At 46.1% G+C, this 24,263-nt stretch overlaps 2 protein-coding genes across 5 annotated transcripts; one reads left to right on the top strand and one right to left on the bottom strand.

The window, feature by feature from the left end:
• The first annotated feature begins 340 nt into the window (after positions 1 to 340).
• Positions 341 to 8,867, top strand: HVCN1 (hydrogen voltage gated channel 1). Of its 4 annotated transcripts, none has more exons than XM_058158162.1 (6): positions 341 to 429; positions 5,001 to 5,241; positions 6,281 to 6,385; positions 7,230 to 7,461; positions 8,214 to 8,326; positions 8,729 to 8,867. In XM_058158162.1, exons 2-6 carry the CDS (start codon positions 5,038 to 5,040, stop codon positions 8,792 to 8,794), a joined length of 720 nt encoding a protein of 239 aa, XP_058014145.1. In that variant the 5' UTR covers positions 341 to 429; positions 5,001 to 5,037; the 3' UTR covers positions 8,795 to 8,867. The 4 variants fall into 4 exon arrangements, with proteins under 4 accessions (XP_058014145.1, XP_058014146.1, XP_058014148.1 ...); XM_058158163.1 differs by lacking the exon at positions 341 to 429 and adding an exon at positions 2,181 to 2,324; XM_058158165.1 differs by lacking the exon at positions 341 to 429 and adding an exon at positions 3,572 to 3,791 and having other exon boundaries at positions 4,954 to 5,241.
• TCTN1 (tectonic family member 1) lies at positions 8,536 to 19,925 on the bottom strand. Its single transcript, XM_058158157.1, has 14 exons — positions 19,535 to 19,925; positions 17,935 to 18,055; positions 16,416 to 16,546; positions 15,713 to 15,882; positions 15,406 to 15,490; positions 14,532 to 14,641; positions 14,279 to 14,299; positions 13,518 to 13,643; positions 12,561 to 12,686; positions 12,250 to 12,332; positions 11,322 to 11,462; positions 10,800 to 10,953; positions 10,247 to 10,372; positions 8,536 to 9,881 (listed from the first exon to the last, which is right to left on the bottom strand). The coding sequence occupies exons 1-14, from the start codon at positions 19,827 to 19,829 to the stop codon at positions 9,738 to 9,740; spliced, it is 1,833 nt and encodes a 610-aa protein (XP_058014140.1). The 5' UTR covers positions 19,830 to 19,925; the 3' UTR covers positions 8,536 to 9,737.
• Between the last annotated feature and the right edge of the window lie 4,338 nt (positions 19,926 to 24,263).

Here is a 24,263-nt window from a genome sequence, read left to right as displayed (position 1 = left end):
GCGCCCTCGGCCGGGCTGAAAGGCGGGCAGCGGAGCCTGGAAATCGGGAGGCGATCCGAGCCGGTTCCGCTCGCGTTGGCCAGGCGGCGGCTGCTGCTGCTTCCCCGCGCATCGCCCCCTCCAGCCGTTTCGGCAGCCCCGGGTGGGAACCCGGCAGAACCCCTGCCGCAAAGCCCCGCCGGCTGCGCGGAAGAGCCCGGACGGCGCTGCCTGCCTGTTGCCCGTAGGGAGAGGCGCCCTCCGGCCAGCGGGAAAGAGGACCGGCCGGGCTGCCCGCCTCCTTCTCCCTCCTCCAGCATCCAGACGCGCTTTCTGCGCCAATGGGGCGGGGAAGGCGGGGGCAGAGGCGAGGATGGGGAGGCGGGGGCGGCCCCACCAGCCAACCCGCCCGCCAGCCCAGGCTCTCCAAGCGGCTCGGGGCCCCGCACGGTACGGCAAGGGGGACCGGGGAGGGAGGGCAGGAGAGAGGGAGGGAGCCCAGCCGGGGATCCCGAGAGGCGGAGACCCCTGCCCGATACGTGGCCGGCGCAAGCAAAAGGGGTCGGGGCAGCCCGGAAAGCTCCCCCTTCGCCCTCCGAGCTGTCCCGGGATGATGCAGGGAGCCGGGCCTCCCCTTCCCATCCTCGCAGGAGGACCCCCCTCCCCAGATGGAGTCGTGGAGCGAAGGGTCTCCGCAACCCCCTGACCTTGGCTCGGGCGCCCGGGATCGGATCGGCTCGGCCGGACGGGACAAGAGGCGTCTCTGCACGTCTGGACGCGGCCGATGCGGGCTTAGAGGTGGGGCCGAGGGGAAGAGGGAGCCGCTTGCAGGATTACCAGCGGCGTTTGGATGCATCCGAAGAGGCTAATCAGGCTGATCCCCATCAGGGCTCTCCAAACATGGCAACGGTAAGATCTAGTGGGTTTCAACTCCCAGAATCCCCCAGCCGGCCCTCTGGTCTACATCATAAGGCTTGGAGCGTCTGAATTCAGCCAGTGTCGTTTTTACACATGGGGGGGGGGTTTCTAACCTAGCCCAATCTAGCCAGACTGGGAGAATTCTGGGAGCTGAAGTCCACCAATCTTAAAAGTTGCCAAGTTGGCTTGAACGTGTGAATCCAGCCAGAGTGGTTTGTACACATGGTAACCCTAGTTTAGCCCAGCTGGCTGGGGAATTCTGGGACTTGAAGTCCACCAGTTGCCAAGTTTGGAGACCCCCTCTAATAGATCTAGTGTTACCCCAGTGACTTTGTTGCAGACCCCGTTGTTCTCAAGAAATATAAATGCTGGGGATAAAGGGCATGAAATGAAACTAACCCTCCCCAGAGAGGAAAAAATGCCGCAAAAATTTGTTTTTCAAATGAGAAAAAGAGGAACTTTGATTTTCTCAGTATTAATAAAGAATGAAAGAGCTTGGCTTTTTTAACTGTGGAAGGAAGGGCCTTTCACTTCAAAGAGAATATAGGAGAAAGCTGGGTGATTATTTAAAGATGTTCATATATACATGACTTCTAACAGGATGTTAGCCGAACTATGAAACAGGGTTGACAGGGGTTTGTTTAAGACCTGGGAAGAGTTGCCCAAAAGTGGAATCTTTTGTCATGCGCAGCTTGTGATAAAGTCAGTTATACTGAGCCAAAACCAAAAAAAAATAAAAAAATGGCTGAAGCATAAAAAAAGGAGACGTTTTAATTGAAGATGGGGAAATGGGACAAGCAAGCAAGAAGCCCAACCTCCAAGTCACAGGGCATAAAAGTGAGGAAGGTTGGGGGTGTCTTCTAGATCCTAGAAAAATTGTGAAAGTTTTATCTTGAAGGAGGAGCGAAGGAGGGATTGCAAGAAAAGTAAAAAAAAAAAAAATCCCTTGAGTTGGTTTCGGCAGAAGACGGTGACTATTTAACTAAGGCAGATTTTTCTGCAAGCTTCGGTGAGTTTCCTAGGCGCCTTAGAGTAGACAAGTCACTGTCAGCAAAATGGAGAGGTGGACTCACAAGATGGGGGAGATGCCTCCTGGCCTTCGGCTCAAAGTCCAAAATTTGGGGAAGTGGCCAGGTTGGGAAGGCAGCAGAGGAGAGAGACTGGGAGGGACCATAGGTCCTACGGTTAGCAATTTGCTTGGGTTTGACAGAGAAGTGTGGTTTATTCAACCAATCATGGTTAAATGTAGAAGCAGCCTCCCCGTTTTCTGCCTCTCTTCCCAGGTGAATGAAAGATGACTAAGTGATAGTTTATGGGAAGCTAGGATTTCTCCACTGGTTTGGTTTGCCAGATGACCCAACAGTCTTCAGATGACCCAGATGACCCAATCCAGATGACCCAATCCAGGTTTCCCAGACACGTGACAGGTGAAACGGTCATTGTTTCATGCCTGGAAAAGTTCCTTCTTTCAGAGTTTGGATGGGGTTAATCTTGCAGCTTTCCAAGAAAAACAAACAAACCAGAATAGGAGCCTTTTAAAGGCCAGGAGACCTTGAGGTTCTCCTGCCTCAGCTATCTCCCCTCTTTTTCTGTGGGGTTTAGAACACTAATTGGAGACTCTTGGGGTAGACAACCCGGCAACCCAGAATATAAATTATCCTGAGTTAAGCACCAGCTGTCAACCCAGCCATGATTAATGGCTTAGGATGGTTCTTGAACTCAACCACTTTGGGTTTAGTCAAGAAACAGGTATTACTTTCAGTCTTGGGGCCGTCTATTTTAAGAGCTGGCTGCTATAAATAGGTAAAATCCTGATGGTTTTCTCTTTTACACAACCGTTACTATAAATCGTTCGACAGGATTGCGGATTGTGTAAGCTTGCCCTGAGCTGATGTTCCCACCCATCAGGTTTAAACTTTAGCCCAACACGTTCAAGTTCGAGACGAAGGGAGGAGCAGGGGCCACTATAGGATTATGAAGAAAGAGCAAAGTATGTGCCTGTTTGTTTGAGGAGAAACATTGACGCATTTCTTCATGCTTAAAAATAGGCCGCTATCGTTTTGCAATAACCTTGAGCGTTTCAAGAGAATCCCTTGCCGATTTGGTAAACTGTGGCTTCTTCCTCCCCACCCGCCCCACCAGCCCTTGAAAGAGTGAGGCTGTTTGTTGCTACACAATATTGATGATAACCCCTTCTGGGCAGCAAATAGATAAGGAGGTTGTAATTCCTGATCCTGAGTAGATTAGGAACGGGGATCTTATGCATAGTCATGCAGACCTGTTCTTCTAATTACCTGGAAGTTGTTTATGAACAGGACCATAAACCGGCATTGATTGGTATTTATTTGGTACCATAAACAGAGCAGACGTCTGCGCCAACTCATTCTCTCAACCAGAGCCAGCTCCGGTGGCACTAAAGCCAATTGTTTGCACTTTGGGCTAGTTTTAGCAAGCCTTTGCCCCTCCTGGCGGGTCTTCCTTCTGCAGGAGCTTCCCATGGGGTGTGTGTGTGTGTGTGTGTGTGACTTCACGAGTCACGTAAATGCCATCTCAGCTAAGGACAAGGAGAACCCTCCTAGCCATGGTTTGTACCCACAACAAACACAATGGCTTTTCTCTTAAGGGCAGCGGTTGGCTAACTCTGGGTGGGCTTTCCCCTCCTTCGCCCCTCCCGCAGTTTTATCGGCAGAAAAGATTGCGACAGAAATGTCTTATGCAAAATAAAGCAAACAGGAAACGTGGGGTTTTTTTTTTGGTTCTCCTTTGCCTCTCCTACAAGCCAGCAAAGGTCTTTTCTCTAGCGCAGCAGACGGGGCTCTCTCCAAGGCGGGCTTTGAAGGGTCCTCTGGTTTTGGCTTGGCAGAAGAGAGGCGGAGAAACAGACCTTGGACACGGTAAGAGGGAGACAATTTTGAGGGTGATCCGAGGATCAAGGCTGGCTTCCTGCGTGGTGGTTATGCGTCGTAATTCTCTTCTTCTTAAAGGTAGCATTTTCACCCTGCTTCCTCTAAAACAGAGGTCTTCAAACTTGGCCGCTTTAAGACTCGTGCTGGCTGGAGAATTCTGGGACTTGAAATCCACGAGTGTTAAAGCAGCCAAAGTTTGAGGACCTCTGCTCTAAAAGGATCCCTTATTTGATTTCCCCTCGCAGTGTCCCGTAGGAGAGGTGGGTTTCTTTCTTTTCTTTTCTTTTCTTTTCTTTAAAAAGAGGCACATAACTCTTGGGATTTTGTCCAGGCTGTGGGAGCCAACTCTTGAGAACAAACAGATGCTACAATGAGTGCTCCTAGTTAGTAGGCAGGGCGATTCCATGGGTAGAGTAGTTAATTAGGGAAGTAGCAGATTTCCTGATGATGATGATTTTTTAAAATTGTATCTGGCTGTTGGTGTCTCTGGGTGGGTTTGTTTGAGTAGTGCCTAGCCCAGGAGTCTGCAACCTTAAACACTCAAAAGAGCCATTTGGACCCATTTCCCACAGAAAAGAAAACACCGGGAGCCACAAAACCCTTCCCGTGCCTGACTATTTCTTGAGCGGCCACAAAACTAGCAGATGTAGTTGAATTCAACCTTCTGTTTTCTTCTGAAACTTTTCTTTTCTTGGATTTATCCATGGTTGGCCTACCGGGGATTGAAAAGCTCAATAATCGCGTGACGGCAGGTGTCGCACATTGGCGGTTGTGACGTATATTTTGAGTGACAGGGAGCCGCAGTAGAGGGGTAAAAGAGTCACATGCGGCTCCGGAGCCACATGTGGCTCCAGAGCTGCAGGTTGCTGACTAGACTGGTTGTCATCTGCTGGGGAGGTGCCTTACATTGAGTAGGGATCTGGACTCAAGTCACCTAAATCGGGGATCTCCACAATCAGCAACTTTAAGACTTGTGGACTCTTCCACTTCCAGAACTGATTCCCCATGCTGGCTGGGGAATTCTGGGAGTTGAAGTCCACAAGTCTTAAAAGTTGGCAAGTTCGGAGACCCCTGAAAAAAACGATCACTTTAGCTGCATGGTTCCATTTTCCCCTCTCTCTTTTTTACCTGCCCATGAATGCATCCTTAGGAAAGTGATTGACCGAGCCTTTGACTAACCAGGATCTGCTTCTGCAGCTGTTCTCCGGGGGTGATGTCCTATTGAGTGACCACCATGTCGATGTATCTGAAGCACTTCACGGTGGTGGGAGATGACACCACCCAGTGGAACAACGACTACAAGAAATGGGAGGAGGAAGAGACAGAAGAGGAAGGAGAAGGGAAGGCACCAGAGGTTGCGGTTAAAGTCGAATCAGTGCCCAGGCGTCCAACTTTCAGGGATGTTATGAAAAAGCTGTTCCAATCCCACAAGTTCCAGGTATGGATGGAGGTTATCTTCAGATGTCTGCCACCGTGGGCTCTCTTCGCTGAGTTTGGTGTCACACAAGCACAAGACGATACGGATAATCTTTGGGGCCACCCTGTCACTTGGTTGACATGCTGGGTTGTTCCATTTGGTCTTAAATCATGGACTGTCGGTCCATCTTCACTTGTTTGGATTTGAATTGTAAGTCACGGACAGCAATATCTCAAATCCCATGTATAGTTTATGCCACCTCTTTGACCAAAACCAAAGAAACGACTTTCTGCTATAACTAGCAGTGTGAACCTAGCCAGTCCTGGTTTATTTAGTAAACTGTGTTAAGTAAATCATGGCATTCCATGGTTTGTGTGCACATTTTTGAGCAAGTTTATCACTGTGGGGTCCTTGCTGCTCTCTGAGCTTGGTGGTTTTCTTGTAGACGTTTCATTACCAAACTAGGTAACATCATCAGTGCTAGCAGGGAGTGGGGGTTTGGTCTCATTTTATATCCTAGTGATTTGTCCTACTACTTTAGGTGGGAGTGGATTTGGTGGTTCCTTGATTGGGTTCTTGTTTATTGTTAAGCTTGTCCTATTCTATTCTGTTCTGTTCTGTTCTGTTCTGTTCTGTTCTGTTCTGTTCTATTCTATTCTATTCTATGAGTTGGGTTACCATTCCTGGTTTTCCAGTCAGGTGGCCAATGCTTTAACCAGTGTTTCTCAACCTGGGCCATGTTTAAGATGCGTGGACTTCACGCTGGCTGGAGGAATTCTGGGAGTTGAAGTCCACACATCTTAAAAGTGGCCCAGGTTGAGGAACACTGCTTTTAACGATTGCTGTTAACCTTTTTCAATGATTGTTTTGGGGAAAGAATGAAGAAATGCTAACCTGGGATGGTCCCAATTGTTCTCCCCTTCCCCTGCCCTTCTGCGTTGGGCTTCAGTTTATATTTGCTGCTAACGTATACGGGAACCGACCTTCAACGTCTAGTGATGGACTTCCAAGAACATTTTATTTATTTATTTACCTGGATGCTTTCCGTTTTTCTTCCCAGATCGTGGTGGTTTGCCTGGTGATCTTGGACGCTGTGTTGGTGCTGGGAGAGCTGCTTCTAGATCTGAAGATCATTCACCCTGACAAAGATGAGATCGCACCACGGGTGAGAAAAATGGGTGAAGAGGGGAATCTCTAGGCAGGAAAGTGCCTGGCGATCATATCCGGGCTCTCTGTTTTTGAAAAAGCAAAAAGAGAGCAGATTTTTGAAACCTTTGTGCAAAGATAAGCTTGGATGAGTCTGCCGGAACCTAAGACGCCAGATATTTGAAGGTTTTTTTTATGGATTGGGATAAGAGTGCATTACGTACAATTTTCTTGTCCTGTAGGATCGTGAAACAAACAGGAGGGCAAAGTAAGGCGAAACTGTAGAACGGTAGACGAAGATAGTGCGAAAACGGAAAGAAGGCTGGAATGTTATACAGGGAGTCTCGACTTATAACCATTTGTTTTGTGGCCATTCGAAGTCACCAGGGAACTGAAAAATGGGACCGTTTTTCACATTTACAACTTTTTGTTGCAGCATCCCCCGGGGTCATGTGATCCAAATTTGGGGGCTTGGCAACTGGCATGTACTTAGGACAGTTGCAGGCTCCCAGGGTCACGTGAACACCATCCGTGACCTTCATAGCGGGCTTCCGACGAGCCAAGTTGATGAGGGAAGCCAGATTCACCTAACAACTACGGTGGTTCCCTTTAACTGTGTCAAAAAAAAAAAAGAGGTCCTAACTCACTTCACCGTCTTGCTTAGCAACATCAATTTTGGGCTCCATTTTAGTCGAATAAGTTGAGGACTTCCCTGTATGCATTGCATCTTCCTCCACAGGACTAATAATACTAATTTTAAAAAAGGGTGAAGAGCAACGGTGCCTTGCGCCATCTCCAAACTCCCCCCGTTGTCTCCTGGGCGGCTTTGTCACCTACCTGTTGGCCCCTTCTGTCCCCCGCAGGTCCTTCACTACCTGAGCCTTTCCATCCTCTCTCTCTTCCTGGTGGAAGTCAGCTTCAAGCTGTTCGCCTACCGCCTGGAGTTCTTCCACCACAAGTTCGAAGTCTTGGACGCCCTGGTGGTCATCGTCTCCTTCATCCTGGACATTGTGGTCCTCTTCCAGGAGCATCAGTTTGAAGCGCTCGGCCTGCTGATTCTTCTCAGGCTGTGGCGGGTGGCCAGGATCATCAATGGTACGTCTTGAAAGCAGGACGGGTTTGAAGGGCGGCGTTGGGGATTAAAGAACCGTGTCCGGTTTAATCCAAGAATGATTGAAACTCTGGAGTGGGAGTTTCCTCCTCCTTTAGAATTCTTGGGGTTGGCTAAACTCTTGGCTCCCTGACCTAAAGACCGAGACTTTCGGCTGGTTCTTGGACAACCTGATCCTGAGTGTTTCCAGCCATTTTTTTTTCTTTGTGTCTGCTACCTTCTTCCCTCCTGTCTATCATCTATCAAGGCTGTCTTTATATAATGCCTCCTGCTTTGCCAAAGCCCGTTGGTTGAACGGGTGGGCTAACAAGTAACAATGAGTTGGAAGGGACCTTGGAGGTCTTCTAGTCCAATCCCTGGTCAAGCAGCAAACCCTAGACCATGTCAAATGGCTGTCCAATCTTTTCTTTAAAAATTTCCAGTGTTAAAACGCCTACGACTTAGCCGTTCCACTGATTAATTGCTCTGACTGTCAGGAAATTTGTGCTTGGTTCTAGGTTGGTTCCCTCCTTGATTAGCTTCCATCTTTTTGAGAACCGATAAAAGAACTAGAAAGTTTTGAATTAGCCTCTAGGTTTGTCCTTGTTTTTACAACCCTAGCCCTCCGTTCCCTTTTCTGTCATGGCTTCCTAAGCAGGATGTTTGCTGTAAATATGTTGCAGTGCTAATTTTTAAGTGGCCCTCAGGCCTGGCCGATCGTTTTGTAAACTGTTCTGCCCTTCAATTCCCTCTGCAGGAATAATTTTATCCGTGAAGACCCGCACAGAGCAGCAGATCTCCAAGTTGAAGCAAGCCAATTTGCAGCTGAGTACCAAAGTCCAGCAGCTGGAAAGTAGCTGTGCGGAGAAGGTAAGTTTTTTAATTCCTTCAAGAGGATTGCCCTGCACCCAGCGGAAAAAATACGATTTCTGTGCTGCTTGCCACTAAATTTATTCCAACGTAATGGTGCAGCTTTGGCTTGGCTCTTACAAGAGCCCAGAACCCTTGGGTTTTTTTTTTTCATGAAATATAAAATGTAGCCAGGAGCAAATGAAAGGAAAAGAATCAATAGTGATAGCTGAGAATTCAGACGTGATCATTTTTATTCAATAATTAAGAAGTAATTGGTCATAGGCTCCCCTCAGAGCTTTTAAATTCCATTTTTTCTTGTCTGTTTCGCCCCCCACCCAAAATGGAAAAGGGCTGTTGATAAAAAGATGCCTCAAGGCCTGAGGGACACAGGAAATCACCTCATTTCTTTCTCTTCAACAGGAAATAGAAATTGAAAGGCTGAACAACCTCATGAAGCAACATGGGCTCCTCAACCAGTCCAAATAAGACGCCTGACCTGGACCTACGGTGGCCAAATCTCTTCCTTGGATCCTGTTCTGGCCCTGAGAAGTTAGCTTACGTTTACAGGGTGACCTTGTAAATAGATCCTTTGGCACATTTATTAGCGCGGGCTGCTTTCCTCCAGAGCTGATGCCCTTCAGATAGAGTGGACGCTGCCTTCCGCCATCCTCCCAATCCTGCTCGCAGGGCGGGGGGGGGGGAGGTGTTGGTTGGAGGGCACTCAGCTGAGACTCGGCTGGCCTAGATCTCTTTTGGAGACCGGGAGTGGTAGAACAGCTTCAGCACTCTCAAATCAGCTATGCCATTCTTTCTTGTACAGCTGTACAGTTTCACAAAACTTAGCAGAAATAATAATGTAATAAATTCCAATCCATATTCGGAAGCGGCCTCCGGTAGTTCACAAAAGCTGCCCTTGTAAAGAGTCGGAAGAAGTTTCTTAAGGTACAAGGGCAGAATCCGTCTCCAACGTTCCTGTTTCAGAATTTTTAATTCTTTATTTTTCTGATGCCCTTTGAGCATTCTGACATCTGGCCTCCATTAATGATTGCTTCTTAAGTTCCCGAAGACCCCGTTCGACTTGACTCGGGATGTATAGCAAGCCAAGTTCTCCAATCTGGAGCCTGCCAAATGCGTGGACTCCACTTCCCGGCTTTCCCATCTGCGTGTTTCTCTTGCGCAGTAGCACCTGGCAGAATCCGGGCCTCGGTCCGTATTCGCTTATGAACTAGCAGCAACAGCAGGAAGATCTTCAGCCAAACTCTGCCGAGGTCCACCCTCATCCCAGCTGGGGGTCTTCCCAAAGTCGATGGTGGCAGAAGCAATCTTGGCCTCTGCTCACTTTGATGCAGCAACTGTTTTCAACTTCAGCGAGGAATGATTCCCCCCTTTAAAAAAAAAACCACGGCATCTTTGGATTCTGCAGGTGGTTTTAAACAAAAGGGAAGAAAAAATCAAAGGGCAGGCGGGCTTCAATGGTGGGCCAAGCTTTGTATCCTGGCTGTGCAGGGGCAGAGATGTCATCAAAGGAGACGGAGCTGAATATCTGGATGATGCTTTCGCTTCCTGAATCGACCTGAGAGAGAGAGAGAGACCCAATCAGACCACCATTTGCCCCCCCAAATGGGATCTAGACCAGCGTTTCTCAACCTCTGCAACTTTAAGGTGTGTGGACTTCAACGCCCAGAATTCCCCAGCCAGCCGTGCTGCCAGGGACCAAAGTTACCCTTTCAGAAGGGAAGGCCAGTTTTATTAGGCAGAGGTCTTAGCACCCACCCACCCACCCACCCACCGTCCCTTCCTTGCGATCATGGAACGAGTGCGCTGAAGTTAAAAATAAGCTCCCGGTGTTCTTCCATTTCCTCCCCTCCCCCCTCCGCCCTGAGTCTTCGGAGAAGGGCGGGGTATAAATGTAAACAAAAAAAAAAGATCACCACCCACCTTGGGTAAGGCAGCCGTTGTTAGGATCACCGTGAGGCTCTCGATTTTAGCCTGGGGGTTCACCAAGGAGCCGTATTTAGTCCACTTCACTTCCACTTGAAAGGACACGGGGATTTCACAGGTGGCCTGAAAGAGAAACGGGAGTCTGTCGGTCCCAAGTCCTGCTTTGCATGAGGGGAGGGGAGGGGCCTCCCCCCCCCCCATCCACTCCGGCTAAGCATGCAGGATGTCACCTACTGCACTTTGTCCCGTAAACAGGGCTTGGAGCAGTTTTGAGTCAGCGGTGAAAGCCCATAAATTGTTACGGTAAGAATGAAAGCGGCACCCAAACTGCTTGGGGACATCGGTAAATTCTCCAGCCTCTTTTTGTGCTGCGTTTTGGGTTTTTTGGTGTTTTTTTTTTAAAAAAACTTTGCATACATGGGATATATGCTGTTACGTAGCCTATTTGCATTCCCTCCCCCCAAATAGTCTGGGAGTAGTTTTTCCCCCCCCCAAGATGGTTCTTGGGGGTGAAGAAAACATCCACCCAGATGTTAGTCTGACTTCTTACCAGTTTGGTGAAATTGTAAGAGATTTGGACCCAGTCCGGTCCGTTCTGAGGCAAGGAATCTCCAAACGAGGCCACGTAGTCTGGGAAATTTTGGCCCTTCAACACCCTTAGGATCTCCGGAGCCAGAAGCACACATTCGGCACTGTCGGTAATCCTTCAAGAAAGAAAACTCTCATCAGCGACCCTGTGGCGGATGAATGGGTAAACTGAGGGAATTTTGCCTGTGGAAGAGCTAAGTGTGAAACTAGGCTTGTGTTCTTTTGAAAGTTGGGATGAGGTTACCAATCACTCAGAAATAAGCAAGGGAAAGATGAAGATGTGGTGACTTCCAGAATGAGGGCAAAGAAGCCCCTGTCCTCATCCTTCCACAAAAGCCCCCAAGCAATTCCTCAGGGACCAGAAAGACCGGCTACCACACCTGGCAGGGTGGTTGTTGCAATGAACGCGCCTATCCACCTCCCCAGCATCCAGGTAAGGAGGGGAGACAACACGTTGGAACAGCAAGCCAGCTTTATTCCTTACCGCACTTTGCATCCGGACACCATATTGTACCCAAACAGTACTGGGGTTCGGCTCCCTTCCGCCCGGAAACAATCCTGGGCTGTGGTGCTTTTCATCATGGTCAGCTGGCTTTCATCGTTCAGACTCTGAATGACTCCAGAGGTGAATAAAGAGAGTGAAGGAAAAACACAGAAGTTTTGGTGCAGAAGCAGCAGCTGGGCTTAATCGTGGATGACTGAATTAGCCCCAGTTAGTTGGATTTGCAGAATACATACATCATACCATATTTTTCAGAGTATAAGAGGCACTTTAGTTTTTTGGGGAGGAAAATAAGAAAAAAGCTGATTGGCAGGCAGATCGGCCTCCCAGAATACCCCCAATCAGCTGTTCCCAGAGGTGAATGTTAGCAACAGGTTCCTTGGTTGTGAGCTCTGTGCCTTGCTTTTTTTTCTGCCTCTGAAATTCTGTTTCAGAAAAAACCTTTTTCTGCCTCTGAAAGCCTCCAAAACAGAACTTTAGAAAAAAAGCCTCTGAAGCTCTGTTTGGGAGTTTCTTTTCTGAAGCTCCATTTCTGATGCTTTTTTCAGCTTCTGAAACCTCCGTTTGAGAAGCTGGGTGGGGCTACATTTGGAGTATAAGACGCACCCAGATGTTCACCCTGTTTTCTGGGGGGAAAAGGTGCGTCTTATACTCTGAAAAATACGGCAAGTTGTGCTTCGCAAACATGGTACAAGAAGTGGCAGCACTGGTTCAAAATCCTGCCTGAGCCCAGCTCCACAATACCAGCTACAGGTAGTCCTTGATTTACAAAGACTTATTTAGTGACTGTTCCAAGTTACAACGGTCCTGAAGAAAAGGGACGGATGATTGTTTTTCCACGCTTTCGACTCTTGCAAGCACCCGTTTTCCAGAGTGAGTTTTGCTTAAATAATGGAGGAAAAAAGGATATCCAGCTGATCTAAATCCGGCTCTTATCGGTAACCCCACAAGATAACCAGGGCTTCCGCTGAAAGGGACAGGCCGAGTATCTTGCTGTTAAAAAAAAGTAAAAAAAAAAAAATGTAAATGTTGCAAATGGCTGATTTTTCATTCTTTGCTTTGAATACCGGGCCACAAATCTCTTAGCATTGTAGGGGCTGCTTTATTAAGAAGCTATCATTATTGTTTCAGCGACCCGCAATGGAGAAATAGTGATTCAGACAAATCGGAGCTGAAATTTAAATATATGTCTTTCAAAAATTCACACAATTTAGGAGTTACCTGTATGAAACGGATGGCGAAAATCTGCTGCAGAAAAACGACGCTGGTATGAACTGTCCCCAGAACCAGCGAGACGGTGGCCTCCACGATTTCACCTGCCTCGGTAAAGGTGATGAGATACCTGGCCTGAAAGGCAAAGGTGATTTACTTTGTGCGACTCAGGTGCTGCCCGACTCCCAAGTTTCCTTTAGGTCAGGGGTTTCCAACTTTGGCAACTTTAAGCCTGGCAGACTTCAACTCCCAGAAAGTTCTGGGAGTTGAAGTCCTCCAGGCTTAAAGTTGCCAAGGTTGGAGACCCCTGTTCTAGGTGGCTCACAACATCTGGCTTTTATAGGGCTTTCATATTCCTATCATTGGACTAAAGACCTGAAAAATGTCTCCACCACCTGGCAAGATGCTCTGGCCACCCCAGCCCGGGAGAAAAGCTGAGTCGTCAGAGCTTCCCGGGATGGAAGCCGGCCAGCTCTCAGAAAGGGCCACGTTCCAGAAGACAGGTGCCATAATCAAGCCGAACAAAACTGCCCTTTCTTTCCCTCGTGTTTCAGTGGTTTTAATTTGGCAATGCAGCAGAGGCCTCCATAAACCTGGGTAGTCTTTCTGCTAGGCTCAGCCAACTCGGGATAATTCATAAACGGTCCATGGTTAACATAAAGGAGGCGTGTGCAACCCACCCACCCCCTTGGGCCGTGTGCAGCCCTGGACAGCATGCGGCCCCACAAGATCGTAAACTTCTGACATTATGTGATTTATATAGATTAATTTTATGTTCTATGCTGCCCAAGGCAATTCCTCTTCACTCGGGGCAGACCAGGCAAGCCAAAAGGTTTGACATAGATCTTGGTTTAGCCCAGGGTTTTAAATGAGGTAGTGAAGACACGGTGTGAAACATTCCACGTTTTCTCCGGGATTAAGTGCAAAAGTTTGCGGTCCCTGCACGAAATGGTGAGAGTTGCCTACCTCAAGAACGACGTTGCTGCACGACTGATCGTTTAACGCAGGGAGCAACACAACGTCTGCATTAGCCAGGCGAGTGCGCAGCCCATCCGGCGCCTGAATGGTGATGGACTGGATGGTGACGTTAACCTGGAAAGATTTATAAGCAGCAACCACTTGATACAAGTTTACTTTGTACACGGGCAAAATTCAGACATTACGGCTGGTGGTTTGTTCAAACTATGATTAAAGAATGGATTAGCGTAATATACGAGTGACATGAAAGAGCAGGGAAAGTTATCTGGGAAAAACAAATATTCTCCCTTATCCTCAATGTTCAAGGAAAAATTGGCATAGTCCTTTAAAAAAAAACCTCTCTTGGGAAAAGTTTTCTGGAATCGGTGAAATGTTTCAAGGTAAAATTTTACTCCTTATGCATGATAAGAAAAATCTTAATAAGATCATACATGGAGGCGATTAGTTTCCATTTTTCCCAAAGGAAGCAGAGATGGCAGAGAAACACCTGCTGCCTCTTTCTCCTTGGCCCTGTCCAGATGCATCTTTTGGGCGGCACCTGCCTGCTTCCAAGGAGAGCAACTGTGCTTTGCAGCCGTTTTAGAATTCACCCACCAAAATAAGAAATGTCACTCGGAAGATCCACCTAGCGATAACCGCCCCGTTATTCCTTAATTATAGGGGGAGAGTTGCCATTAAGTATCATTAAGTACAACCTGCCTACAGATGCATTATAAATGGCTCAAAGTGGGAATTAAAATTAAACTTACTGTTTGGCTGGAATTGGGCACCTAATGGGAATTAAAAAAAAAAAAAGAGAGAGAGAAGAAGTCACGTTTCAGGTGAAGCGTTGCCACATATGGTACAAATGACAAACTGGTCCTAACCTCTGGGCATCTGTCCCAGAAAACTCTTCTCTCTCTGAATGGAAAATAAACCAGCAGTTCTGACTTCACCCCCCCACCCATGCCCTCTCCATTTGTGTTTTGTGTGTCCTGAAGGCTCCCAAAAATTAGCGCTTACCACCAAAATGCTAAAATTGGTGTAAAATGGCATGCCGAGTTCCGGAAGGGTGGTGCATCCATCCATCTTCATCGCCGTGTTGCATTTTTCAGCCTGGGTCATTAAGAAGCCTGGAGAAAACAGCAAAGAACAGGATTCAGAGGGAAATCTTCAGCTTGGTGAAGATTAGATCCGTTTTAGGGATTAAGTCAAAAGCCCCAGAAGGCACGGCTTAGGGTGGGCTCCATCGCAGCAAGCTGCCTTTTGAACTTTCTCTTCATTTCTGTAATTAACACCTTACTTACTTAAAAAATATTCTAAGTAAATATCTAAACATTTTGGGCTCCAGATGCACCAAAGGAAGTTCAGATTAATTCAGATTAGAAACTTGTGAAGTCTCATTTAAGATTGTCTCGTCCAAACTGCCCTGCAGCCCCATCTAGCTGAGGATGATGGTTGTGGTAAGAAGGATACTCTAACTGGGTGGCAACTGCCGTCCAGGGCTTTAGCTAGAGATACAATACAGGCATCGTTTTATCAATAATCCTACAGGATTTTCTATTCTGCCTAGAGCTCAGAAATCTTAAGCCCCTATCTCATGTTTCTTTTTCATCCATATCCACTAAATTTGGGCCCTCGTTTCAAAGCTTCTACGGCACTGGGCCTGGAACTCTTAGAAACACAGATCCTTCAAAATAAATAAATAAATTGTGATGCCAAACAAAAACCCTTTAGCAGAGCATCTTGTTGGGTTTCTTTCAGGAAGGTAAGATGGCGCCTACGGGAGACCCCCATGGTCTAGAAAAGCAGAGCAAAACGGGACGTTTTATACAGAGCGCCTGTCCCCAAACAACAATCCAGAAGTAGCTCCAGAAGGAAGAAGCTGCTCTCTGACCTGCAGGGTTGTCATGAGCACAGCGAGAAAAAAGTGGAGCAGGCAGCCTCAGAAAGCCGTCGGTTGTTTGAATGAGGTCCTTAAACTGTCAAAGGACAAGAAAAGAAGCTTCGTTTTCCACCAGTAAGAAGACTCACGGTCACCGGTCATCCCTGGGAAGCTCTTGCTCCGCCTTCCCCAATCCTGAGTATCAGGCTTGGGGAAACTGCTTAGAGTTAGACAAACATGGGAGGCCACCCCATTTGTCCCCTGAACAAAATCTAAAGTGGCTTCAAGATATCGGGGTGTGCAAAGAGGGGCTCTTTACTTTGTATCTGCTGGTGTCGTTTGCACCAGCCTCACGCGGGGTCTCCGACTGCGCTTCCAGCACCAGATCCTTTCCAGTAGCAAAGCTGCCCCTGTCAAATTCTTGAAGGAGCCTATCGAAATTCTGCAGAGTGGGTATTTCTGGAGCTTGGAAGGAGAGGCCGGCTTTATCTGCAAAAAGAAAAGAAAAAAGTTTGAGAAGTTTAGTACATCACATTGCATCGGGGCATTTCAGAGCGAGAACCCTGCATGTCCCATACGAGCATTGTGATGGTATGGAAAAAAACCTTGCTACTTGTTGTTCAACATCTTAATTGCTACCCATTGCTACCTTTCTCTCTTCAAAAGTGAAAGGAAATACACTGGAACAATAAAGCTTCACCTTTTGGCTTAGCTCTTCAGGATAGGGGCAAACTATACAGGATTTGTACTGATGTTGCAAGTCTTGGACACGATCAAGAAAAAAAAGGCCATTTTACTTGAATTAAACATTTCATATGCTCTCCAAACTTAGCTGGCTGAGGAATTCTGGGAAATGAAGTCCACAAATTGTAAAGTTGCCAAATTTGGAGAGCCTGATCTAGACAGCCAACCCACCTCAAGTGACTGCGTTTTTTCAAACTCCCTCAAGTACTATCCTATCCCATCAGTTTGCTTATCCTCAGAGTGACATATTCACCGAGGCTCTGGTTTGTTCTACTTACAGTTGGAGGTCTGAAGGCAGAACACAGAAGGGTTGACTTTTTCGACTAGCTGGAATATCCTTTCTGGTGGCTGAACCGATCGATCTATGGAGTAGAGGGCTTCTGGTTGTCTGCAGAAGTGCCCGTCACCGCTAGAGAAAAGAGAAGCTCGTCAACGTTTTAAGCTTTTTTACATACAGGAATGCCATTTTTCCTCCATGGAGGAAAAAAATGGTCGTCGAAACAAGGCACATAAATGGTTTTAAAAACCCTCTGAAATCAAACCACCATGTGCAAATGGTCAGTAGCGCAAGTGGATTTGAAAAAAAAATTAGACAATGTAAAAGCAAGGGGTCAAATGTTAAGCCATGCCTTCCAGAAACCCAATGCATGCAACCAACCTGTGCCTCTGTACTTTATTTCATAGGTGAAAATAAATCTAGTAGTCAGCTTTAACTGTGGCTTATCTAACAGGTCTCAAAATACTGAGTGTAGGTGGCAATTGGCACAGGGGCCAAATAAAAGCCGGGATTAATCCCTGGAGTGGCACAATTCTTGTTCCAAAGAGCCGTGGACAATTTTCTGTAAGGAGACACGCTGAGGTGTTGTGAGGGAAAAGAAAGCAGTTGGATAAATGAAGCCAGTGGTTTTGAATAGACCTGTGAAGAAGAGATGGGTCTGTGGAAAAAGGCTACAAAATCTGTGTTGGGAGGCTGCAACAGGAAACTGGCTGGCATAGTGATATTTAAATAGGACATCGCTAATCCACAGAGGTTTAATTTGGTTGTCAAATTCACAATGCGTAAGAACACCAGAGGAGAAAGAAGCTGTGGAAAGAAGAATGGGTAGGCTGCCAAAAAGGAAATGACATACAGAACAAGTAACAATAAAAGCAGGATGCAGACTGCAATGGGTTATTAATAGTGCACCCTGTGTTCAAAAATGCACTCCTAAAAATAGCTAGGTAGCCACTGAGGTATTTGTTCCAATATGGAGAAGTAGATAAATAATTTTGTTTTTGAATCCAGAGACATTAAAGTGGGGACACAAATGCAAGCAATTCTGTTATGTAAAGTGCTAGTGAGCAAATGCGAAACATTTTATCTCGTGCTTTGCATTTTTGACTCTATTTAATTTGCGTAGTTTTCAAATGATCGAATTCCGCTATAAAAAAAACCCCTCTCTGCAAGGAAGTTTCACAGGTTAAGAAAAGCTTTCTTCCCAGCATGCTAGTTTTACACTTCACAGGCACTGCGACTCGGTAAAGCTTTTAATGAAACACCTCTGCCCTCTGTATTTTGCACCGGGACTATTTTATGAGGAGACTGTGCCACTTCAAAAGCTGCTTATTTGAACCACATCCTATTTTCATTCTATTAATATACATATATTTTTTTGCTTTAATCTCGAGAGACACTGCCCCAGGTACCGCGTGCTCAATTTGCTATTCTGATGTGGCAAGTTCAAACAGAGTGCACTAGAGATCTCTGTGGAAACATCTAAATGCACATTGGCGTCAGTCTACAACAGGCGTACGTACGTGACAACGGGAACCGAACAGGCGGTAAAGATGCTGAAATCCGCAGCCGTGCAAACAGGATCACAACAACAGTTTACGTCACATTGATTCTCCAGCAGGTCACAGACGCAGAGCTCAGTCACTGGAAGACAGATTTGACAAAAACGGTAGTGAACAGTTAAGTAATAATATAACCTTGAATGCAACCCCTTTGAGCACCGTCAGCATTGACAAATCTCATCAATCTATTGCAAAAGGCAAATTGATTTGGTGGAATAGCTGACAACCTGCGATGGTATCTTAGACACCATTAAAAAAAAACCACATCTGCATAGGTGAATAAAATGTCAAATTCAGACTGAACATTTATTTTTATTTATTTTTATTTGTCACAATAATATATATAAGCATCACACAAAAAGATTATATAGTATATAAACATATATATGAGGAAATATAAGGAGGTATAGGCATATATATATATGTAGGTCTTTGGTTATTCGGGTTTCCTCCCGCGTAAAATTGGAAGTGTCTTGGCGACGTTTCGACGAAGTCTCATTCGTCATCTTCAGGCTTCAGCTTCTTCTTGCTCCCAGAAGCACGAAGCTGAAGCCTGAAGATGACGAATGAGACTTCGTCGAAACGTCGCCAAGACACTTCCAATTTTACGCAGGAGAAAACCCGAATACCCAAAGACCTACATACAAACACCCGCGAAAACCTCAGAAAATATATATATATACATAAATAAATATATATACATATACATATACATATACATATATATATATATATATATATATGAAGAAAAAAAACCAATAGGACAGGAACGGTAGGCACGTTTGTGCTCTTATGCATGCCCCGTATGGTCCTCTTAGGAACATCTGGCTGACTGTGCAATGGACCATGGTTTTTATTAAATATGCATGCCCTCCCCCGTTGCCAGAAACAGTAAAAAAATTATTTTGCATGAACTATTTTCAACTCAGAGCAATTGAACCAAAAAAAAATTCACCTCCAGGGCTCTTTTCTTATAAGCCATGTATATACCTGGGATTTACCAAGGAGAAAAATGATGAAAATAGGGCCATAGATGCTCTGGAACAGGGGTCTCCGACCTTGGCAACTTTAAGCCTGGCGGACTTCAACTCCCAGAATGCCCCAGCCAGCAAAGCTGGCTGGGGCATTCTGGGAGTTGAAGTCCTCCAGGCTTAAAGTTGCCAAGGTCGGAGACCCCTGCTCTGGAAGAGCTCCAGATGTCAATGACTTACAACAAAGTTTGTTTTTTTTCTTTTTAAGAAAAATATTATTGTATCGTTTTATTTTTTATTCCTTTGCATTTTATATCATTTTTCCGTTTTATTGTTCTAAGCCGCCTAGCGTAGCCCACATGGCAAGATAGGCGGCAAAATAAATTTAACGAATAAATAAACTCCCATATCCCTATAGCCTAGGATGCTGGGAACTGTTAGTCCCCCGCCTGCCACAGCTGTGAAGGGGCAGCCAGACCACCCCGCTCTTCCCGCCAGCCTTTTTTTTCGCCTTTCTGCTGGAAGCGCCCGATCCGAGAGACTGACTGCTCCTGTCCATGGAGGCTCCATCAGCCCCACAGGAGACCCACCCTCGGTCACGGGCGCCGGCCACGGGCCGACATGAGGCGGCGTTTGGGGAGACGTGAGACGCGGGCTGGATGCCTCGACGGGGCCCGCCGTCGACATCGCCTGGCTGAGGGGCGAAAGAGGAGTGGGCTCCGATGTCGACCCCGCCGCTGTGGCTCCGCCCGGACTGGTGGCCGGCTTCGAAAAGGCTTCGCTCGTCGGCCCCGCCGTGGACGGGCAAACCCCTGGTAGCAGCAAGAGAAAGAAAACGGCCCGCCTCGGGAGAAGCGGCGACGCCGGCCCGCCCGGTCGCCTCATCCCGCCTGCTAGGCCGCAGCGGCCTAGGCCTCAGTTGGATGCCCGGGGCTAGTAACCATGGAGACGCGCAAGGTACGCTGGGAGCCTTCGGAGCTCTAGGAGGCGATGGGCGGATCAACTGCGCCTCGAAGCATGTCGGGAACGCGTTGCCAGGGAACGGCTTAATGTTGTAGCCCCTCCCTCCAGTAGCATTTTTTTTCCTTGTTAGGAATTCTGGGACTTGTAGTTTCACCAGGTTTTGCTCTGCTTCCCACAGGAACCCAGTAATTCTGGTTTATGCTGTTCAAGTGATAATACCAGCTTTACTGGGGTATCAGTTTTGGCAACTAGGCTTCCTCTTATTTAGTCTAAACCAGGGGTCTCCAACCTTGGCAACTTTAAGCCTGGCAGACTTCAACTCCCAGAATTTGCTGGCTGGGGAATTCTGGGAGTTGAAGTCCACCAGGCTTAAAGTTGCCAAGGTTGGAGACCCCTGCTCTGGTGGACCTGATGAGGCTGTGGACTTCAATTCCCAGAATTCCCCAGCCAGCATGAAGCTTAAAGTTATGATACAGTTGTAGCTCAAGGTTGAAATGAGTCCATGGCTCCCACAGTTCTTCTCCTCCTCCCTGCAAACCCCATTCTTTTAGCATTGATGATGTTACCCAGTCTGGTAATGGAAGGTCTGCAAGAAAACAACTTAGAGCACTCAGGAACCCTTAAAAGTTGTGTCTTGCTTTTGGAAAGCTTAATTATCATTTGAGTGGCTGGATTTCAAAGGTGCCACCTGCCCTCTCCAAATAACTCCCATCCAAATGAGGTTCAGAAAAACATAGCTATCCTCCCACGTCTTGGGATACAGTAGTGTTGAGTTGTCATTGGCCATAGATTGTTTTGGCTGGATGTCTGACTTTCTTTTTTTTTTAAAACAACATATCTTTTTTTTTTATTCAAAAAGTTTTACAAAATTTTTTCCCCCCTTTCCCCCCCTCCTCTCCCCTCCCTTCACAACCCCCCTCCCCCCCCCCGACTTCCCGGAACGGGCACAAGGTATAGTTAAAAATAAAACAAACATATGCTAAAAAATTTTCATCCCAACTTAATTATACCCCTACAATCATCAATTCCTAACTTCCCCCAAAAACAATCAAGAATAATACATCATAATCATTCAAAAACAGTCTGATAACTCTTAGTCTGATATCTACGTTGAATATAGTCAATCTATTTTTTCCATTCCTTTAAGTATCTTTCTTGCGTATTGTCTTTCAAAAAGGCTGATATCTTCGCCATCTCAGCCAAATTGGCATGGATGTCTGACTTTCTTGATCGTTCTTGCTTTTAAAACTGAAAGCCATCCAGAATCTTGTGCAGCCAGGGGCTTCTGCATTGTAAAATTAAATTAAAGGTTCACTTGGTTATTAAATGAAAAATCCTCTTTTTGTCTATCAACGTCCCGAGAGGGGGCGTTTAATATGCCTCTGTAGCTTCACCATTTCAACTGCAGAGGGAGTCCGGTACCAGAAGTTATTCTGACAGTCCTAAGAAATCTAGAAAAATACCAGCTGCATAGGAACAAAAAAACGAAGAAACTTTTTTAAAAAAAAGTTTCCGCTTGTGTGCAAATTTCAAATTTTCCACCGCTGTCAAGTTTGCCACCAGTGTGAGCTGATGACTCATTTCTTACCCAAGCAAGAATAGATGTATAATGAATCTCAGACTTCTCATTTGAAAAACATTTTTTTGACCTCGCATCTATCTTTGGCATTAAGGAACGGCTTTTGCACATTTTACAGCACACTTAACTGCTTGTGTTTGGTCAAGTTTGAGACACCCACCAACCTCCCCCTGCGCTGCTTGTCCTGTCATGAGCCTAATGACTAATAAGCTCAGTATGTGGGTTATGTAAATCTGCCTCAGTCTTTCCAAAATCTCTCAGAAATGAATGTGAAGCAACTCATATGCACCTCATATTATTAGGAATAACAGATTCCCCGCGGAGCAGACTGTTCTTAACCAAGAATCTGCCATTCTTAGTTCAGCCAAATATCTTCACCACTAGTATTTCCCTCCTCCCAGGTTTTCAGAGGTTGTTGTTGGGTGACAAAATCACCAACTCTTTGATTTGAAATTAAAATGTAGATAAAGGACTGCTGATGGCTGTTGGCAATCATAGCCATATATAAAAACCCTTTGGGAAGTACACATCTTAAAGCTAAGATGGGAAGTACACATCTTTTTTTTAAAAAAAATAATAATATTTATTAAATTTCCCAAAATTAAAATACACAATACAAAAAAAAACACAATACACAAAAGCAAAAAATATAAACAAAGACAGACGCATCGAAATTACAAAACTAGTAACAGCTTTTTCTACATCGGTATCTCTATCCTATTTAACCTCTATATACAGATTCTACTTCTAAGTATCTCTATCTTAAACTTACATCCTCGTTTAAATTATCTTAACCTCTATTCAGAATTCGATCTCTAAGTCTCCCTTAAGTTTTATGTTTGCTCTCCAGCCAGGAATACCATCTATTCCATATTAGATAGTACTTGGTATCTTCCCTCTCCTTCATTTCCATCTGTCCCTTTCTGCACATTCATATATGGGAAGTACACATCTTAAAGGTACACTTTTTCTAGAGTGTAGCCGAAAAAGAGGGCTGCTGTGCTTGTGTAACACTTGTGGGTTTATCAGGAATGTGCACTGGGGAATAATGGAATTGTAGCCCCAAAACAATCTGGAGAGATTTGATTTATGCAATTACAACTTTAATTCGTGTCATTCCAAATTGCCTGGATTCTTGGGAGGTGGGTGACTTATAAGCTGATGTATTCAAATAAATAGACTGTCTATTGCTAAATGCAATGTTATGCCTGAAGAGTATACAATACAGGTAGTCCTCAATTTACAAGTTCAAACTATTGAAAGGCACTGAAACAAGTGACCTGTGACCGTTTTTCATACTTATGACCATTGCAGCATCCACATGGTCGCACGATCAAAGTTCGGAAGCTTGGCCACTGACTCATATTTATGACGGTTGCAGTCTCCCGGGATCATGTGATCCCCTTTTGCGACCTTCCGACGAGCAAAAACAAGGGGGAGGCCAGATTCACTCAACAACCGTGCTAGAAACGTAACAACTGCAGTGGTTCACTTAACAGCGGTGGCAAGAAAAACGATAAAACGGGTGAAAACCCGCTGAACAAATGTTTCGCTCAGCCACATAAATTTTTGGGCTCAACTGTGGCTGTAATTCGAGGACATGTATACAAAGAGTAATTTACTCCCTTGTCGAACAAATTGGCCTGAAATGTTCTCAGATCCTCCCAAATTGTCCCCCCACCCCAAAAGGAGCAAAGTGCATGTCTTTGGCGACGCTGCAAGAAGACAATCCTCCCCTGTTCAAAGTCCGCATTGCGGGTTGGAAAACAACATTTTGCTTTGCAAGGAATATCGTGTGTTGGAGCCGCACCGGGCTTTTAAAAAAAACAACAACACACAATTTGATCGTAAAAAGGCTCGCAGCCCATAGTACAGTTTGGTCCACAAGAAATTTGAAGCTGGCTGGGGTTGCCTATGATTCAGGGTTTAAGCAAGAGGAAAAGGTGGTTGAAGCCCGTACAACAAAGGTTTCCCAACTTCGACAATTGTAAGACGTGTGGACTTCAATTCAATGGGTGCTGGGGAATTCTGGGAGTTGAAGTCCACACGTCTTAAAGAGTTGCCAAGGCTGGTCAATCCTGCTCTCTAAGCCAGGGGTCTCCAACCTTGGCAACTTTAAGACTTGTGGACTTCAACTCCCAGAGGGCAGGAGTCTCTAGGGCAGGGGTTTCGCACCTTGGCTGCAAAACTGGCTGGCTGCGGAATTCTGGGAGTGGAAGTCTGCAGATCTTAAAGTTGCCAAGGTTGGGAGAACCCTGCTGTAAGCTACAGTTAAAAAGCAGGTGAAGAAACAACCATTTATTTCGGATGAAGATAATAAGATTGGTAATAGTAAACGCCTAGATTCTTTGTACTTAGAAAAAGCTGAAGTGAAAATTGTGCCTTTTTTCTTTTGGAATGGTTTGCAAACCAAGAACCAGAGGGCGTTTTTTAACCAGCCATCCTTCCATTGTAGGAGAAAAGAATCCAGAAACCATTTGATGCAAGCATGGCAATTAAGAGGAGCAGCTATTCAGGCTGGAGAAGAATGTTGAGATGGAGCCGATTAAAAGACTCTGTGGGGGTTAGGAAAGGGCGAGGCGGGATTCCAGTCTTGCTTCCGGGTCCAGATTGAAAATGGCACGCCAAGGACAAAGAAGGCCACACCTGAATGGAAACAGAACAAGTGTGGTGAAATCTTTTCTTGGCTAAGATATGATCCACTTCCAGATGCTACTTTTCAAAACTGGGAGGAGGAGGCGGAAGAGAGGAGGAGGTTGGCACTTAAGCTCTCCGAT

Source organism: Ahaetulla prasina, chromosome 15, assembly GCF_028640845.1.
Source record: "Ahaetulla prasina isolate Xishuangbanna chromosome 15, ASM2864084v1, whole genome shotgun sequence".
Lineage (NCBI taxonomy): Eukaryota > Metazoa > Chordata > Lepidosauria > Squamata > Colubridae > Ahaetulla > Ahaetulla prasina.
This window is presented reverse-complemented; position numbering and strand designations above follow the sequence as displayed.

Coding starts and splice junctions, on each gene's coding strand:
- HVCN1 (XM_058158162.1), top strand. CDS start 5,038: ATGTCGATGTATCTGAAGCACTTCACGGTGGTGGGAGATGACACCACC. Junction 6,386..7,229: donor AAGATGAGATCGCACCACGG/GTGAGAAAAATG, acceptor TGTCCCCCGCAG/GTCCTTCACTACCTGAGCCT. Junction 8,327..8,728: donor AAAGTAGCTGTGCGGAGAAG/GTAAGTTTTTTA, acceptor TCTCTTCAACAG/GAAATAGAAATTGAAAGGCT.
- TCTN1 (XM_058158157.1), bottom strand. CDS start 19,829: ATGAGGCGACCGGGCGGGCCGGCGTCGCCGCTTCTCCCGAGGCGGGCC. Junction 15,883..16,415: donor CTGCCTTCAGACCTCCAACT/GTAAGTAGAACA, acceptor TTCTTTTTGCAG/ATAAAGCCGGCCTCTCCTTC. Junction 9,882..10,246: donor CAACGGCTGCCTTACCCAAG/GTGGGTGGTGAT, acceptor TCTCTCTCTCAG/GTCGATTCAGGAAGCGAAAG.